The sequence below is a fragment of the Lynx canadensis genome, chromosome B3 (assembly GCF_007474595.2).
Source record: "Lynx canadensis isolate LIC74 chromosome B3, mLynCan4.pri.v2, whole genome shotgun sequence".
In the NCBI taxonomy this organism is placed as follows: Eukaryota; Metazoa; Chordata; class Mammalia; order Carnivora; family Felidae; genus Lynx; species Lynx canadensis.
The window spans coordinates 131,529,342-131,547,987 of NC_044308.2; the positions used below are offsets into that span (position 1 = coordinate 131,529,342).

General features: G+C 40.2%; 1 protein-coding gene across 7 annotated transcripts in view; it reads left to right on the top strand.

The window, feature by feature from the left end:
- Nucleotides 1–6,836: 6,836 nt before the first annotated feature.
- ZC3H14 (zinc finger CCCH-type containing 14) overlaps nt 6,837–18,646 on the top strand; it is a 50,506-nt gene continuing 38,696 nt past the window's right edge. For 4 of the 7 annotated variants that reach the window (XM_030319751.1, XM_030319752.1, XM_030319753.1 and 1 more), the window contains exons 1-4: nt 6,837–6,973; nt 7,450–7,492; nt 15,942–16,056; nt 18,366–18,406. In XM_030319751.1, coding sequence (XP_030175611.1) covers nt 6,938–6,973; nt 7,450–7,492; nt 15,942–16,056; nt 18,366–18,406 — 235 coding nt within the window. In that variant the 5' untranslated portion in view covers nt 6,837–6,937. The remainder of the gene's footprint in view (nt 6,974–7,449; nt 7,493–15,941; nt 16,057–18,365; nt 18,407–18,646) is intronic. The other 3 variants (XM_030319750.1, XM_030319755.1, XM_030319754.1) reach the window with 2 other exon arrangements.

The following is an 18,646-nucleotide window of genomic DNA, read 5'->3' on the forward strand; positions in this document are numbered from 1 at the left end:
ACGGACTGTGAGATCATGACCTGAGCCTAAGTCGGATGCAACCGACTGAGCCACCCAGGCATCCCAGGTTTTTCCATCTTTACTTGACATGTGGTTTGAGTGACTGAAGCAGAGACGTTTTTATTATGTACATTTTAATTTAAATGATTTTTTAAATTTTTATGTCTAGGCCCAACTTGGAACTTGAACTCACAACCCCGAAATTAAGAGTTGACCTCCAAGGACAGTGCGAGCCAGGTGCCTCTAAATGATTTTCTTTTTAATAGCATTGTTTCTGGAAAGATTTTTTGTGTTACATTTTATTTAACTCTCATTTTCTTCAACAACTAGCAGACAATGAGTACTTACAATACCTAAGTCATGGTCCCTGCACACAGGAGACTCCTGGTCTAGTGGAAGATGAAAACACCTACACATCACACATACATCATAGAGGCATGAGTGCTATGAGAGAACAAAGCCTGGGCAAGATTCAAGTCTGGTGACAGAGCTAAAAGCAAATAAGATCACATGTGTTTCTAATGGAAAATTAAATTAATTCTGTTTATAACTGATATTTCAACAGGACACCTTGAGGGGGTCAAACTGTGTGTGAGGAAAGAAAAGAGGCATGAAAATGAGTCCCTTTTCTGGTCTCCCAAGCTAGAAAAATTGAAATTATGTGAGATTCTAATACCTTTCTCCTCTCCAGCCTACCATCAAGACCTGGTATTTCCTCCTTTGTAATGCCTCATGATTTCTTCTCTCCTATCTGTCCCACAATTCTAAACCAAACCCCCATCATTTTATGTCCGGGGGTTATTGCAACAAGGGTGGTCTTGCATCCGGTTTCTCAGTTCTCTCTCCTTTATATGCTAATACCAAGCTTACCTCTCCCTTGGGTTTATCACTCCTAATGGACCCCCAAGTCTAGCTTTTCTGCCTGTCTGTTCAGGCCTTTCTAAACTGGTCTTAGCCTCTCTGGCCATCCTTAATTTCTCTCTTCCCCCTGAATCCCCCAATCAAGTGTTTCTCCTGGCCTATAGCACCGCCTGCCCTGCCCCCCTTTCATTCGTCTGAGCCTTTCCTCTCTCTGCAAGCTCTGGTTCCAAGACAACTTTCTAGCCACCCCATTCCACAGTGATCTCCACACTTGGCAAGAACTTTGAAAACTATTTCATGAAGGCTTCTTTTATATCTCCTAGCATTCCTAGGACACTACTGGCAGAGAGTAGGCACTAAATAAAAACGTGTTAATTGAATCGGGAAGAAAATAAAAGAATTTTAAAAATAGAAAATGACCATAAAACCCAAGCAATATTAGACAACAGATCTGAACTTTCTCCCTCACACAGCACAAGTGTCATTTGTTGACCAAGTACTTAAACTATTTTCCCTCAACCATATTAATTTGATAGTAACACCCCCATGGTAAGCCACATAAATAGCCCCTTTAAAGTGTCAGACATGAATTTATTACTGGTTTATGTTTGTATGAAAGGAAGTGAAGTAATTTGTATGGTTCAACCTCAAAAGATACAAAAAGGTATAAGTGAAAAGTCTCCTTCCCACCCTGCCTTCTAGACACACAGCTCTCCTCCTGACAGTAACAGGTGTTACCATAACCTTATGTATCCATCTAGAGATATTTTGTGGATAAATAAGCCATTACAGATCTGTATCTTTACCTCCTCTTGTTACCCAGAAAGTGACATAGTGTGAATACTTACCCGCGTGAAGATAATTCTTATTAAATTAAACTTTAAGGGGCACATGGCTGGCTCAGTCATCTGTACAGCATGCAACTCGATCTCTGGGTTGTAAATTTGAGCCCCAGGTTGGGTGAAGAGATCACTTTAAATCTTTTAAAAGATAAAATTTTAAAAAGAAAATCTTGTACTAAAAAGAGACTCCATAAAAAGGAAAGAAATTGTGGGTTTGGTGCTCCATTGACCAATATTAGGAGTTAAGAAATTAATCTCCTAATATTAGGAGTTAAGAGATTAAGCTTGGTGAGTATCTACCAAACCTCACTGGGTAAATTACCATCTTCTGCAGAAATCTGAATGAATGCCTCCCTCCTCCCACCACATAGAGATAATGATTCCTGTAGCGGGAGCCACAGCCAGAAAGGTGAAATCTCCTTTAGTCTGAATCCTCACTGTGTGCTCTGCCTACCACATTCAGCACTTTATCAGGTGCAGCAACTTTTCAGCTGCAAAAGTGTGAGAATATAGAGCATAGATTCCCCTGGATATAGAAAAATGATGGTGCTGGCAGTATATTTGTTCCAACGGACAAGAAAACGGAAAAACGTTTATCAGCCTCAGTAGCAAAGTGGCACTGTGACTATAATTCCCAACACTTTGGGCTTTTGATCCAAGGACAGACAAACCACATGATATTCACTATTGAAAAACTTGCACTCATCCTGCATTTATTCCAAGCCAGAGGCCACAAAAAGCAGGATAAATAAGACGCATGGCTGTGTCTTCAAAGACTTAGGCATATATATATATATATATATATATATATATATATACACATATACACACACACACACACATTCCAGTACTATATATGTGTGGGGTGTGTGTGTGTGTGTGTGTGTGTATATTATAGAAGGGGAATATACCAATGAGAATATATTTTAGGGGTGCCTGGGTGGCTCAGTCAATTGAGCGCCGACTTTGGCTCAGGTCATTATCTCACAGTTCTTGAGTTCAAGCCCCACTTCAGGCTCACTGCTGTCAGTGAGGAGTCTGCTTTATCTGTGGTCCCCCCCTCTCTGCCCCTCCCCCACTTGTGCACGTACGCACGTGTGCACTCTCTCTCAAAACTAGATAAAACATTTAAAAATTATACATTTTAAGTGAGGTTTTATCACTATGATCAACTTCTGGCTGAGTCTGGAAGGACAAACAAAAAAGCTCACTAAGAACTCAAGGAAAAGAAGAGGAAAGCATTGCAAGCTGAAAGAAACCATCCCCGACCCCCCACCCCCTCCGTGCTCTCCCCACATACACTTGCAAAGGATGTGCACGTGCAACATCCAGGTGGAATGCTATCCTGAGAGGAGGCTGGGGATACTACAAAGCCAGTGTCAGAGGACTCCGGATCCATGGATTTGGGCTTAGTGCTCAGGGCCCTCTGATTTCAAAGCCAATGCATTTTTTAGTCATCTTTCTTTGAAAGACAGCCCAGAACCTTCTTAGGCTGCATTGCGGTTTGTTGAAATCTAGTCCTCATTCTATCCCCTAGAGCAAAATATGTCATTCCTCCTAAAATGGAGAGCTCTTGCATGCCAGAAAGAATTTTCTTCGTCCAGCTTAGTCTTTTTCAAGTGAAATAAATACCCTTTGTAAATTTCATGGTTTCTTTCTGACCATCATCATGATCATCTTCCTCTGGATGTCATGTGGTTTATGAAGCTGCATCTCACAGGGAAGCACCTCGAACAGTGATGGACCACTGAATACCACTGGTTTAGTGGGTTTGTCCCCTGTGATCCAGACACTGTAACTCCTGAGGTCTAAATGTGTGAATTTTTTTTTCTTTTTTTAAGTAAGCTCTAGGTCCAATGTTGGGCTTGAATTCACGATCCTGATATCAAGAGTCACACACTCCACTGACTAAGCCAGTCAGACACCCTCTACCCTTTTTTTAAGTAAAAACATTTCTTTTCATCTTCTTTGTTATTATAAATGTGTGAATTCTTAAGCAGCTGGCAAATCTCTTCCTCCATGGTTTTAAATAGATTGTCCTGAAAGTTAACCCATTCTGGAATTTTATTTTATTTTACTTTATTTTATTTTATTTAAATGTTTATTTATTTTGAGAGAGAGAGAGCGAGCAGGGGAGGGGCAGAGAGATGGAGAAAGAGAATCCCAAGTAGGTTCCTCCACACTATCAGTGCTGAGCCCGACTTGGGGCTCCAACTCATGACTGAGATCATGATCTGAACTGAAATCAAGAGTCGGACACAACCAACTGAGTCACCCAGGCGCCTCTTGAATACATTTTAATAAAAATTTCCCTATTCTAAATACATTTTAATGAAAACATTCTCTGTTCTTTCTAAAATGTTCTTTCAGTATTATCTAAGTATTGACTATGGATTTTGTAATCAGTAATGGATACAAAATCCTGTGTTTTCATTCTTAGTTCTGAAATGATGGGTAAATAAATAGAAATAATGTACTATCCTTTGGATTGAGAGTGTCATGAAAGCAGGGACTCAGTTTTTGTTTTTTTTCCAATGTTTATTTTTGAGAGAGACAGAGCATTCGAGCAAGCATGATTGGGGGAGGGGCAGAGAAACAGGGAGACACAGAATCCAAAGCAGGCTCCAGGCTCTGAGCTGTCAGCCCAGAGCCCAACAGGGGGCTTGAACCCACGAACCATGAGATCATGACCTGAGCTGAAGTCGGACTTAACTGACTGAGCCACCCAGTCACACCAGGGACTCAGTTTTGATCATGTCTGTGCTCTGGCTTCCAGCACAGTGTCTGGTTCTGGGAAGGCATTTAATTTTTAATCAACACAGTGCTGCTGTAAGCCAAGCATGGTTCAAAATGCTTCCCAAAATATTAACTTATTTCACCGTCATGACCCTATGAAGGAGAAACTGCTATCATACTTATGTCACAGATGAGGAAACTGAGTCACTGAGAGGACAAGCAACTTGCCTAAGGTCTTGGAGGGAGTAGCAGAGCTAGGATTCAAACCCAGACAGTCTGGCTCTGGTGTCCCTGTTCTCAGTCACTCTGTTCCGCTGCTTCTCATCAATGTTGGATGAGTGCATGATCATTGGATTAATCCATGAGGAATGCTTTTGTTAATTTAGGTAGTTAATATATTTTATCATACAAATATTTGATAGCCTAGAAAATATCCTACAAATATCCTATAAATATTTGCTTCCTATGTGTCTAGTATCCTGAAAGAAATTTTGGAGAAATGCAGAACTAAGAGTTTGTAAGTTTGCTAGAGAGGACACACACAATTAATATTACAGAGAGCATATTAAGTGTCATACCAGTAGCTTCCACATAGATGCTATAGGAATTCAGAAGAAAAAAATATATATCAGATAAAGGGCCGTGTGGCAGACAGATCCTAGATGGCCCCATGATTCCTGCCCCTGCTGTTTACACCCTGTATAATTTCCTCCCCTTGAATGTGGGTAGCACCTATGACTTGCTTTTAGTTCATGAATATGGAAAAAAATAATAAAATAAAATAAATTAAGGATTTTTCAGATGTAATTAGGCCCTAAATCACTTGATTTTGGGGTCAGGACTTGGGTGGCCCTAAGTCACTAAATTAAATGAAAGCCCTTAGAAGAGGAGCTGGGTCCTCCTCCCTGAGCTGAGAGACTGTCTTGGAGGGCTTAAGTAAGTAGCCAGAGTGAAGAAACACATGACAAGGAACTGTGGGCAACCTCTAAGGCCCGAGTGTGGCCTCAAGACAACAGCTAGGAAAAAGCTGGGGCCCTCACTCATAAAGTTGCAAGAGAATTAATTCTAACAACACCAATGAGCTTAAAAGTGGAGTTTTCCTCTGGGGCACCTGGGTGGCTCAGTTGGTTAAGTATCCCACTCTTGGTTTCAGCTCAGGTTGTGATTTCATGGTTTTGTGGGTTTGAGCCCCACATCGGGCTCTGGGCTGGCAGCACAGAGCTTGCTTGGGATTCTCTCTCTCTCTCTCTCTCTCTCTCTCTCTCTCTCTCTGTCCCTCCCCTACTCGTGCTGCCTCTGTCTCTCTCAGATACATAAAAAAAAAAACTTAGAGAAGTCAAGCCTCCAGATGAGAACACAGCATGACTGACATCTCACCTCCAGCCCTGTGAGAGTCTGACCAGAGGACTCAGTTAAGCTGTGATCAGATTCCTGAATCATGAAAACCATGAGATGATAAATGCATGTATTTTAAGCTGGTCAGTGTGGTCATTTGTTACCCAGCAATGGGTAACTAATAGGGACCACTTCCAGATTTAGTGGATATGGGGGAGAAAGGAGACATCGCTTTGTGCTTACTCTAATTCCAAGATTTTGTGATTACGGACAGGGAGAATGAAGCCGCTATTCATAGAAACTGGGCTGTCAGGAGTAGAAACCAGTCTGAGTGGGGATCAGGAAAAGATAAGGAAGACTTCAGTTTTGATGTTCATTTTAGGGGAAATACAAATGCCTAAAGCCATCTGGAATTTGGGAGTGGGGTTTAGGGGAGAACTCAGGGCTGACAGAAAAAACTCTAAGGGGAGGGACTTCAGAAAGGAGCAGAAGAGTGAGGATAGGTCTTGGGGAAGAGCCACTGATGGGCCTGGGAGAAGGAAAGCAGAACCAGACCCGAGAGCCAGTTGTGGTCATTAGAAAGAACTGTGATTGATTGGTTCTGTTGCGGAGGATATTCCTTTGCCTCCAAGTGTAATTATAATGCAACGGCTAGGAGACAGTCTATTTTACAGGTAGGAAAACGAAGGACCCGAAGGTTTAAATTATCTAGACCAATATCACACTAAAAGCAAGTGAAGTCTGGATTCTAACTCAGATATCACTCCAAAACCAGGGATCTTTCTGCTGCGCATTTAATTCATCCTTATTTTCCAAAAGAGGGTAAAATGAGTAAATGGGGGCAAGGAAAAGGAAGAGTTCTCCAGGTGCGGAGAGGGGCGGAGAGAAGCCTAGGGCATCTTCACGCCGCTGCTCAACTTGTCGCCAGCAGAGGTCGCTCGAACACAGACTCTCGGGGCCCACGTGCGCGCAGGCGCAAGCGCAGGCGCGCTCGACTCCGCCCACCCCGGCGCGCCGGGCCGGTGGGGGCGGGTCACGCAGAGCGCGCGGCCGGGAGCGACGCTGGCGGCTGCGGCGGCGGAGCTGCGGGCCGGGAGCCGGCGCGGGTCTCTTGGGTAAGCGAAGAGCCGCGCAGTGCTGAGCCCGCCGCCCGCCGTGGAGCCATGGAGATCGGCACCGAGATTAGCCGCAAGATCCGGGTGAGGCCCGCGTCGAGCGTGGACGGGAACCCGGGCCTCAGCGGGCAGGCGAGCGCGCGGTTGTCAGGAGTAACGGGGACTGTGGGCCCGGCCTGGACGCCGCGGCCTAGTCGCCGCCGGTGGCTCTGGTCGGGCCGTAGGGTCGGCGAACGGCTTCACCTCGGCCTGGGCCGCCTTGGGCCTGGGCGCAGAGGCGGCCCCGGAGAGAGCGGCGGGCGAGCGGGGCCGCGGCTGGAGAAAGCCGCCCGGAGCGGAAGGAGGCGTGTAGGGCCGGGCGGGAGGCCCGGGGACGGGGACGGGGGAGGGGGAGGGGAGGAGTCGCGGGGACGGGGGAGGGGGCCCGGGCGCCTCCCCACCCCCACCTGGGCGCGGAGGGGCGGGAGGTGCACGCAGCCGCTGAGTTGCCTCTGCGTTAAGGAGCCCGGTGATTTTTCCTCCTTTCTCACACGCACGCTTGTTTTTTTTCCCCCCCTCAGAGTGCCATTAAGGGGAAATTGCAAGAATTAGGAGCTTATGTTGGTAAGTTTTTTGTTGCTAGCCTAGTAGAATTTAGAGTTTAATGCTAATTGAATTTTAGTGAATGCATTTTTTTTTCCCCCACCGTACTTTTGACTTTGGAGAGATCCCGTTTTACTTCCAAATCCGGTACTCCCTGGTTACTTCTTTTACTTACTGCCTTTTCTTGAAGGCTCTATATGCAACCTTGGTTTTTGTTTTTGTCCCACCCCCCCCCCCCCAAAAAAAAAGTCCCATGGTGTTTTTAAAATTGTTTAGCTTCCTCTCTCTTGAGGCCCTGTCGTATTCTCCATAATGTTTATCTGATTCTTACTTTGTTTTTCCTATTTCCCTTACTTTCTTTTTGACCTTCTGGTTTCAGAACCATTATTTTGCATATGAATGTTTTCTCACCTTTGCCTCTGTCATGGTTCAGTGAGTTTTATTTTCAGATGTTTCTTTTTTCCTGTCCCGTATTGTCTTACCGCATACAGTAATGCGTTCTCTTTATTCGTTTACGATTTATAATTTGAGTGTTTGCTTTGGGTCAGGCAGTGTGTTTAACCGTTGTCTATGCATTAGGTCACAGTAACACCCGGGAGAACACTGAGAGGTAAGTGGTAATAACCCTCCCTGTACAAGCAAGGAAACTGAGGTTTTGAGTGCTTACTTGAGCAGTGCTTTATGGATTGAGACCTAGATCTCTTTGGCTCTAACGCTGGTGACTCCTGTAAAAGTAATAGCTACCATTTACAACAGTGGTTCTTACGGTGTGAGAGATGGCAAGGGTTTTTGTGAAGTCAAAACTGTTTTCATAGTAATACTGATAGGGTACTCGCTCTTTTCACTGTGCTGACATTTGGATTGGGCAAATGCAGTGGTCAGTTAAAGTGCTGGTACCTTACCCTAAATTGAGATCTCATACCAAACTCCTATGACCAGTCATATTCACACCCTTCCGCTTGGAATTTTTTTTTTTTTAAAGCCAGTTTCATTTAAGGATATAATTAAGGAGGGGGAGGTTCCTGGATTGCTCAGTCGTTTTAAGTGTGGTACTCTTGATCTCGGCTCAGAGTCGTGAGTTTGAGTCCCGCATTGGGCTCTGTGCTGGGTGTGAAGCCTGCTTAAAATATGTATGTATACATATGTAATTAGTGAAGCAGTAAAAATCATTTATAAACCCTGGACCTTGACTACATCTTTTTAATGTGTGGTCTGAGAAAGTAGGAATTACTCATAAAATACTTGTGCTGTATATTAAAGCAGGATGGATTGTCTAAATGGAAAGGATTTGTGTGATTGAGTTGAGAACTAAACCCAGCCACCTTTTTTATGGAACATCTTTTTTTTTTTTAACGTTTGTTTATTTTTGAGAGAGAGTGCATTGCATACATGAGTCGGGGAAAAGCAGAGAGGGAGAGAGAATCCTAATAAGCAGGGGCTCTGAATGGTGAGATGATGATCTGAGCCAAAATGGAATCAGACGCTTAACCTAGCCACCCAGGCACCCCATGGGAACATCATTTTTATATTCTGACAAGCTAGATATATACACTTGGGTATTTGGCAGACATTTTCTTGAAAGTGAGCAAAGGAAAAAACTGATACACTTTGTTGCTAGTGACAAAAGTTGAGCTTTCAAATGAAAATTAGAATTCTGAAAAATTGTGTTTGCCTTCATGAACTTGAAAGCTTCCCATTACGTAAAAGAATTTCTGGAGCACCTGGGTGGCTCTCTTCCTGCTTGGGATTCTCTCTCTCTTCCTGCCTCCCTGCGTCTTCCCTGCTCGTCTGTGCACTCACTTTCTCTCAAACATTTAAGACAAAAGATTTTTAATGATATTAACAAATGATTCTTTTCTGTCTCATAATGAAATGTATCAGCATGTCAAGTGATTTGTATAGCTCAGTGAGCCAGTATTTTTTTTCTTTCTTTTTTTAATGTGTAATTTTTTAAAATGTGTATTTATTTTTGAGAGAGAGAGTGCGAGCAGGGTAGGGTCAGAGAAAAGGAGACACAGATTCCCAAGCAGCCTCCAGGCTCTGAGCTGTCAGCACAGAGCCCCATGAAGGGCTTGAACTCGCAGACAGGTAGATCAAGACCTGAGCGAAATCAAACGTTTAACCAACTGAGCCACCCAGGCGCCCTTAGCCACTATTCTTTCACATGACTAGTGCATGATGATACAGAATTACACAGGGGAAAAAAGATGCATTAAATATGGAGGATGGGGGCACCTGGGTGGCTCAGTCAGTGGGCATCTGACTTTAACTCAGGTCATGATCTCACGGTTAATGAGTTTGAACCCTGTGTTGGGGGCTCTGTACTGACAGCTGGCAGCTTGCTTCAGATTCTCTGTCTCTGCCCCTTCCCCACTGTCTCTCAAAAATAAACATTAAAAAAAAATAAAAGATGGATCAAGGGATTTTCACGTAATAAGTGTAAAAAGGTCGTTGATAGAGTTTTAGTTTCCATATTGCTGCTAACCTTTAAGAAAGTACCACTTGTTGAGTTTTGGTATAGTATCACAAAAGAATATCCACATTATCTGAAAAGGCTGTTAAAATACAGTTGAGCCTTGAACGATTGGGGGGTTAGTGTTGCTGGATACTCCCTCTCCCCCTCCCTACACACAGTCGAAAATACAACTTTTGACTCTCCGCAAATATAACTACTAGCCTACTGTTGATCAGAAGCCTTACTGGTAACATAAACAGTCCATTAACACATATTTTGTATGTTATATATATTGCTGTATTTTTACAATAAACTATAGGAAAAAAACATTACGAAAGTCATAAAGAGGAGAAAATACATTTTTGATGACTGTAGCAGAAACAATCCAGGTATAATTGGACCCAGGCAGTTCAAACTCATGTTGCTCAAGGGTCATCTATACTTTATTTTCTCACTATGTATTTGTGAGGCCAGATTTTCTTCATGTTTTTCAATTAGAACAGCATAACATTTAAATGCAGAAGGAGAAACTAGGATCCAGCTGTCTTCTTAAAATCCATGTATTAAGGAGATTTATAAAAATACAACTTTTTGCATTTTTGTTTTGGAAAATGTAGGTTTTTAATAAAAATGTTGATTTACGTCATATAAATGGGTTTGTTGACACGTGGTATGTTATTTTAAATGAATTAATACTTTTTTAAATTCTTAGTTTTTCTAGTCTGGTAATTACCAATAGATAACTCACATAAATAAAAGTTCTTTGGGGTCATCAATAATTTTAGGGGGCTTCTGTGTGGCTCAGTTGGTTGAGCATTCAACTTCGGCTCAGGTCACGATTTCACAGTTCATGAGTTCGAGTCCTGTGTCAGGCTCTGTGCTGACAGCCTGGAGCCTGCTTCATATTCTCTGTCTCTTTCTTGGTCTTTCCCCCTCCCCCACTTGTGCCCGTGCTCGCTCATTCTCTCTCTCTCTCAAAAATAAATAAACATTAAATTTTAAGGGGCACCTGGGTGGCTCAATCGGTTAAGCATCTGACTTCAGCTCAGGTCAAGATCTCCCAGTCTCTGAGTTCGAGCCCCACATCACGTTCTGTGCTGACAGCTCAGAGCCTGGATTCTCCTTTGGATTCTGTGTCTCCCTCTCTCTCTACCCCTTCCCTGCTTGCTCTCTCTCTCTCAAAAATAGAGATTAAAAAAATTTTTTTTTTAAGAACGTAAAAGGGACCTGAGATCCAACAGTTTGAGAATTGCTAATTTAACACATGCTGGACACATTTTGTAAATTGTTGTCAAGGTTGTTAGAAGTCATTAACAGATAAGAGGAATTGAGGCTCAGAAGTGAAGATGAAGCTGAACCAGGATTCATTTTTTCTTTTATTTGCTCAGCACTTAATGGATACACCAGCTATGTGTCAGGAACTTGTTTTGGTTCAAAAAGAAATCTACAGAAAACCTATGATGTGAACTTTATTAATTCTAGCACATGAAAGCACAAACATGTGTTCGTTGAGTCTGAATTCAATCTTATTGATGATTCCTATCACTTAGCAAAAATCTCAAACCAAGGATTTTGAGCCTATTAAAACCTGGTTTATAAGCCTAATGTCTAATATAAAATGTAATTGTAGTAAAAGTATATATTTTATGATTTTCAGAATATTTTCATATAGTTCCATTTGTTCCTGAAAATAGTGGGAATGGCAGGTAGTATTACTCCTTTTACAAATCAAGAAATGGAGTCTTGGGCTAAATAGAGCTAGCTGGTCAGTATCAGATTTAAGACCAAAGAACTCAGGTCTTCTGTGTCCTTAATGCTAAAAACAGGAGTCAGTCACTCCTGTATGGTCCTCTGGAACTCCACTGAAATTGCGGGGGGAGCTGGAGGGAGGCGGGGCTGGGTGGCACAGTTGGTTAAGCGTAGGACTCAGCTCAGGTCATGATCTCATGGTTCATGAGTTTGAGCCCTGTGTGGGGCTCCGAGCTGACAGTTCAGAGCCTGGAGCCTGCCATTATTAATTTAGATTTACAGTTAACTACCTAATTGTATGTTTATATGTCGTCCTTCTGGAAAGGGTGACTTTCTAATCTCTTTTTTTGGTATTAGAAAGAGTCCTGGAAACTTCTAAGGTTATAGAAACAGTCCTTTAATAAATATTGAGTATCCTTTTTTAACGTATTGGGTGGGATACAAAGGAGAACAAGTCTTTGTTAAGAATGATAACTGTTCATTTGTGTTTGTTTGAAATGGAGCATGTTAGTGGGATGGCAACTACAATTTGTAAGTCATTCACGTGTTATTTTCTTTATTTTTTACTTAAAAAAATTTAAGTATAGTTGACGATTTTACTCACATTGTAGAAGCCTGAGCTTAAACCTTCAAAACTCACTTTTCCCCCTATTGTATACACTTCAAATAAATTTGAGAAATCAGAATTCTGTAAAAATATATCATGAACACATTAATTTTTCATTAGATTCTTCCTGTTTTGTAAACTGAGAAAACAGTGTATGAATTCTAGTGACTCTGTTGACATGTAATTGGTGTACGTTAAACTGTGCATAGTTTAAGTGTACAACTTGGTATGTTTTGACAAATATACACGATAATCAGACTAATGAATGTATTCATCACTCCCAAAAGTTGCCTTGGGCTTCTTTGTATCTCTCCTTCCCACCTTTCTCTGCTTGGACCTGTACTGAAGCAACAACTGATCTCACATAGAATTTTATTTTATTTAAAATTTTTTTAAGTTTATCTTTATTTTTGAGACAGAGCATGAGCGGGGGAGGGGCAGAAAGAGAGGGAGACACAGAATCCAAGGCAGGCTCCAGGCTCTGAGCTGTGAGCACAGAGCCTGACATGGGGCTCTAACCCATGAACCATGAGATCATGACCTCAGCTGGATGCTCAACCAACTGATCCACACAGGTGGATGGCTGGGTTAGAAGATGCAAACTGATAGTGACAGGAAAGCACATCTTCACCATTGACATTATGATGGAGAAGATCTGTGAAGGCTGACAAAGCATTCTAACTTCTTTGTTAACCTTACACTTCACATAAATAAGCTACCAGGCTTATTTACTGCAATTTCCAGAAAACAGTGGGAACTTTTTGATACTCTGCAAAGAAAATAAATGACTGGTTTTTTGTTCTCTCTTGTATCTCCTCACATCATATTGCATAATTGCATTAAATACTCAGATTTCTCCAACAAAACAAAAAGGCAGCCTGTTGAATGGAAGAGGGTATCTGCAAATGATACATCTGATAAGGGATTCATATGCACAATATGTAAAAAACTTACAATTCAACACCAAAAAAAAATCCCTCAAAAACCAAATCCATTTTAAAAATGGACAGAGGGAGGCGCCTGAGTGGCTTAGTTGATTGAGCATCTGACTCTTGGTTTTGGCTCAGGTCATGATCTCTACGGCTCGTGAGTTCAAGCCTGGCTTCAGGCTCTACCAACAGCGCGGAGCCTGCTTGGGATTCTCGCTCTCTTCCTTTCTGCTCCTTCCCTGTTTGCTCTCTCTCTGTCAGAAGAAATACACTTGGAAAAATAAAAATGGACATTTTTCCAAAGAAGACCTGTAGATGGCCAGCAGACACATGAGAAGATAGTCAACATTACTAATCAGGGAAATGAGAATCAAAACCATAGCTATCACCTTATACCTGTAAAAATGGCTAGAATCAAAGAGACAAGAGCTTGGCAAGGATATAGAGAAAAAGGAACCCTTGTGTACTGTTGGTGGAAATACAATTTGGTGCAGCTACTGTGGAAAACAGTGTGGCAGTTCCTCAAAAAATTAAAAATAGAAATTCCACATCCAGTAATTCTATTGGGTATTTACCCAAAGAATGGTATGAAAAGATACATGCACCTATATGTTATATTGCAGCATTATTTACAATAGCCAAGGTATGGAAGCCGCCTAAGTGCCCATTGATAGATGATGGGTAAAGAAGATGTAATACGTGTAAACATATACACGTGTATATATGTTTATAATGGGACATTACTCAGCCATAAAAAAGAATGAGGCCTTGCCATTTACAATGTGGATGAACCCAGAAGATATTATGCTAAGTGAAATGAAGTCACACAGAGAAAGACAGATACCATATGATTTAGCTTACATGCAGAATCTAAAAAATAAAGCAGGGCGCCTGGCTGGCTCAGTTGGTAGAGCATGCAATTCTTGATCTCAGGGTTGTGAATATGAGCCCCATGTTGAGTGTGGAGATTACTTGAAATAAAATCTAAAAAACAAATTAAAAACAGACAACCCAGACTCTTAAATACAGAGAACAAATTGGTGGTTGCTGGAGGGGAGGTAGGTGAGGAATGGGTGAACTAGATTAAGGGGATTAACAGTGACAAATTTCTAGCTCTAAAATAAGTCACATAAACAAAAGGTACAGCGTAGGGAGCATAGTATTGTAATAACATTGTATGGTGATGGATGGCGACTACACTTACCGTGGTGAGCATGGAGTAACGTATAGAATTGTCAAATTAGTATGTTGTGCACCTGAAACTGATATAACGTTTATTAATTATACTTCAATAAAATAAAACGCTGATGTTTTGATCCTCCTGTCCAATATTGTAATTGAATTGAGAGGGAGCTTGGACATAAGCAGATTTTTTTAAAGCTCCCCAGCAGATTCTAACGTGAAATTAAATTTGAGAATCTCTCCTCTATAGCAGCTGCTTAGCTAGTGTTATCTGCACGTTATTATACTGGAAATTAGGAACAGTTTTCATTCTGTTCAGATTTGATTTTTCATAGCACTTGAGGTAACTGGTAAGGCAGAAGTGGCTAGTTTACTTTGACTATGAATAACTTTTTACCCCAGTGCACCTTATAAATACTACTTCTTCTAGGTCTGTCATGATGTGAAACAGAATAGCTTGCATAGCACATAGCCTCTGGATTTTCAGTTAACTCTCCCAATAATCGTAATGTTCAGGCAGGGTTGCCACCTAGTTTCCTAAAATTTCTTGGCAACATTTTTTTGTTGTTGTTAGTGTAAAATTTCAAGAGATTTAAATGTCCATTAATATAAAGTGAATAAATCAATTGTGTGTTCATACTACTAGAGCAGTAAAAAAAATAATAATAATAATTAGATTTCTCTGTTTCCATTTGTAGATCGGGCTTTCTGAGTATGTTTGTGCTTTTCTTGAACTGGATTTTTGGTATTTCTCCTTGAAACAAATGAAAGGTTTTTTGTTTGTTTTGGCCTAAGCGTATTTCTGAAATGAGCCTTTCTACCTACTTAAAAATAGGAATATTTTAGGTATTAAATCTGAAGGATTTTTTTTTTTTGGTGGGGATTAGAGTTCTTGATAAATGGCTTTTGCTTCTTTATCTTCTTACTGTGGTGGTTTTGTTTTTCTTTTTGGTCCTAGACCTCACCTTCATAATCATTATGTAGGAGAGTGAGGATAAAACAGTGAAATTGAAATTATTTAAATTTAAGATTAAATTTTTTAAACCATGTAGAGTTTTTGGGTGGTTTTAGTTCATTTGATGTTGAGGTTTATTACCCTGAGATAATAGAAATCTGCCTTTACTGAGGATAAAGATGTTCTCTTGAGAAAGGAGTATAATTTTGAAGCTTAAATAAAACATAAAACATACAAAACTCTATTATTCTTGAGGAATATCCATTTGCTTTTTGGAAGCTTTGCTGAAATTGATGAGCATTAATTAAAAAGATAAAAAGGAAATGAATACACTCAAGTTTGATACTGTAATTCAGAACACCTAGTTTTATAAGGATTTGTTAGTTATTTCTAATTTCCATCCTTACCAATAATTGAAATACCTATGTAATGAAGAGGAAAAAAAAGCTATACTTTCTTGTCCAACATAATTCTAGTAGAGCTGAGATGTTAATTCTTAGAGCTATATTTATATTTTCAAGTACGTTAACTTTTTAGAAGTCAATATTGAGGAAAACGTAAAAAAGTTTTTATATACTTTTCCTTTTAACTAGATGAAGAACTTCCTGATTACATTATGGTGATGGTGGCCAACAAGAAAAGTCAGGACCAAATGACAGAGGACCTGTCCCTGTTTCTAGGGAACAACACAATTCGATTCACCGTATGGTATGTTTCTGAATTTTTACCCCTTAGACCAAAGTTTGGCACAAATCAGAGTAGGTATTCTGTCTGAAAAGAGGTTCTTGACAGGAGAGGCAGATTCACTGTGGAGAGGCAGGTAGTGAGCCATGCATGAGAGCACAGCCTCTGGAGCCAGATTGCTGAGGTTGAATCCTGGATCTGCTTCTTACTTTGGTTTTTCCATTTGTAAAATGGGATTAATAAATTCCCTTTATAGGACATTGTAAGGATTAAATGAAATAATATATGTAAGGTACTTATATCTGTGCCTGGCCCATAGCAAGTCCTTAGTCTGTGTTAACTGTAGGTTATTGTGTTTCTTTGTAAACCTTTGGATCTCTTATTCCTTTCCCTGAACCCAAACCAGTTACATATGTTTTGGGGGCCGGGTTGACTTCCTAAATTGCTTTCTCTAGTGAGTTAACCTTTAGGGGGCAAAGGTTTTGGACAAAATTTCAAATGAGTTTTAAAAGTTTGGAACCTTCTGAAGTTTGGGATTGTAAAAAGACAATTTTATGTTTAAATATAAATTCATGTTATTATTTTCAGTGTCCTTTTTCAAACCAACAGAGGCCTTTCAGTTGAGAATATGGAGAAAAAGCATAAGATTCATTTAAGAAGGCAGGCCAGGCTCTGGTACCATTTTTGAGGTAGAGTGAGGGTAGGGGGAGGTAATGATGTGGCTGAGAATAGATCAGGAAGTACTCTGAAAAGGCCCTCACTCTGGGAACCACCAATTACAGAACAAGTTGATAATGGAGCAAAAGTTGAGCTAGTAGAGTGGCCTGCTTACTTTTTATGGCAGGAGACTGGGAGAGGTTAATAGGCGCTAAAGAGGGATATGAAACTGGTTAACTTCTACTTCTTGCTTTTAAACCAGAGTTTATCTTGAAGGTATTTTTGCCCCAGTGGGCTACTATATGCTTTATCAGTCTTGTGAAGTTTTCTTGAAATTGCAAATAGAATTCTCTGATTATATTACATAGTTTTGAAGAACATTCAGTACACTGGTTGATCCTCAGATGTTTTGGAACATCCACTACCGTAACGTGGGTGATCTAACCCACTTGTTACACTTAGTCCCTAGAATTAAAAAAAAAAAAAAAAAAAAAAGACCGTGGAACTTTTGACTGGGGAAACTATGATTTTTTTTTTTTTTTTAAATCTACAGTCCAGGTATTTGTTTTCTTTCATATACATGTTTTATGACTTGATTTTTTGGTTCATCCTTGGTATCACTTTGGGTTGGAGTCCCACTAATATAATATGGGAGATTGACTCAGTAGATCCTTCTTAATTAACTTGATGGAATGCTTGAGACAAATTTCTTACATAAAGGACTACATGAATTTGAATTTAAAATCATATTAATTCACCTTTCTCATCTTGCCATAAATTTAGTTCCTTAACACATACTGATATAAGTTACGATGTCACTGTCTTGGCAGTTTATTTTCTTAAGTTAAATGTTCATTCACCAGCTTGAAATGGACTATTCTGTAATAATTGTGTCCAAGGGGACAGTGGCATGTGACTGGGTTCTGGTTGAAACATTATTAATGAGATATTTCTGGTGTTTTTTTTTTTTGTTTTTTTTTTTTTTCAATGTTTTTTTATTTTTATTTTTGGGACAGAGAGAGACAGAGCATGAATGGGGGAGGGGCAGAGAGAGAGGGAGACACAGAATCGGAAACAGGCTCCAGGCTCTGAGCCATCAGCCCAGAGCCCGATGCGGGGCTCGAACTCACGGACCGCGAGATCGTGACCTGGCTGAAGTCGGACGCCTAACCGACTGCGCCACCCAGGCGCCCCTTTTTAAATTTTTTTTTTTTTTTTTTTTTCTGGTGGTTTCATGAAGCCTCCTGAAAGGATTGTAAGGTACATTTGCCTTGTACATAACTACTAAAACAGGTTATATTATAAGCAAAGTTGTAGTCTATTCTTGTTTATGTGACTAGTTTTGTAAGTAATAGTTACAATGAAGTAATATATTTTAAGATTATTTTGAAGTTTTTTCAACTCTTGGAATTAAGTTGTCCCAAAAACCATATTAATAGATAAAACAAACTGCTTAAATGATTGTAATAATAAGCTGTATTACATACTTGTGTGTTTTATCTTCTTTTACCCTAAGGTACATTGAGTCTTTAATTTTAGTACTGTTTATCTATTAAATACCATTTAGTACCATTATATCTGAAGGTAAATTCTATAATGTCATCAAATTTCAAGTGACAATTGAGAAAATCTTTCTTGATTAAAGGAAGCTTTAAAATATATTTTTTTTCTTTCAGGCTTCACGGTGTATTAGATAAACTTCGCTCTGTTACAACTGGTAAGATTCATTAAAATTCAGGGTTTTTGGAATTTACTATAGCATTTTCTTTCTAAAGCCATGTATATTGCTTTGGGAAAAATTCCATAAATTTGAAAACAGTGGTTCACTTGAACTTTCTTAGGAAGCCTATGAATTATGAAATCGAGAGCAATAAATTTAACATAATTTAAAGATAATTTAAACGATGGAAGAGAGGGGCGCCTGGATGGCTTAGTCGGTTAAATTCCCCACTCTTGA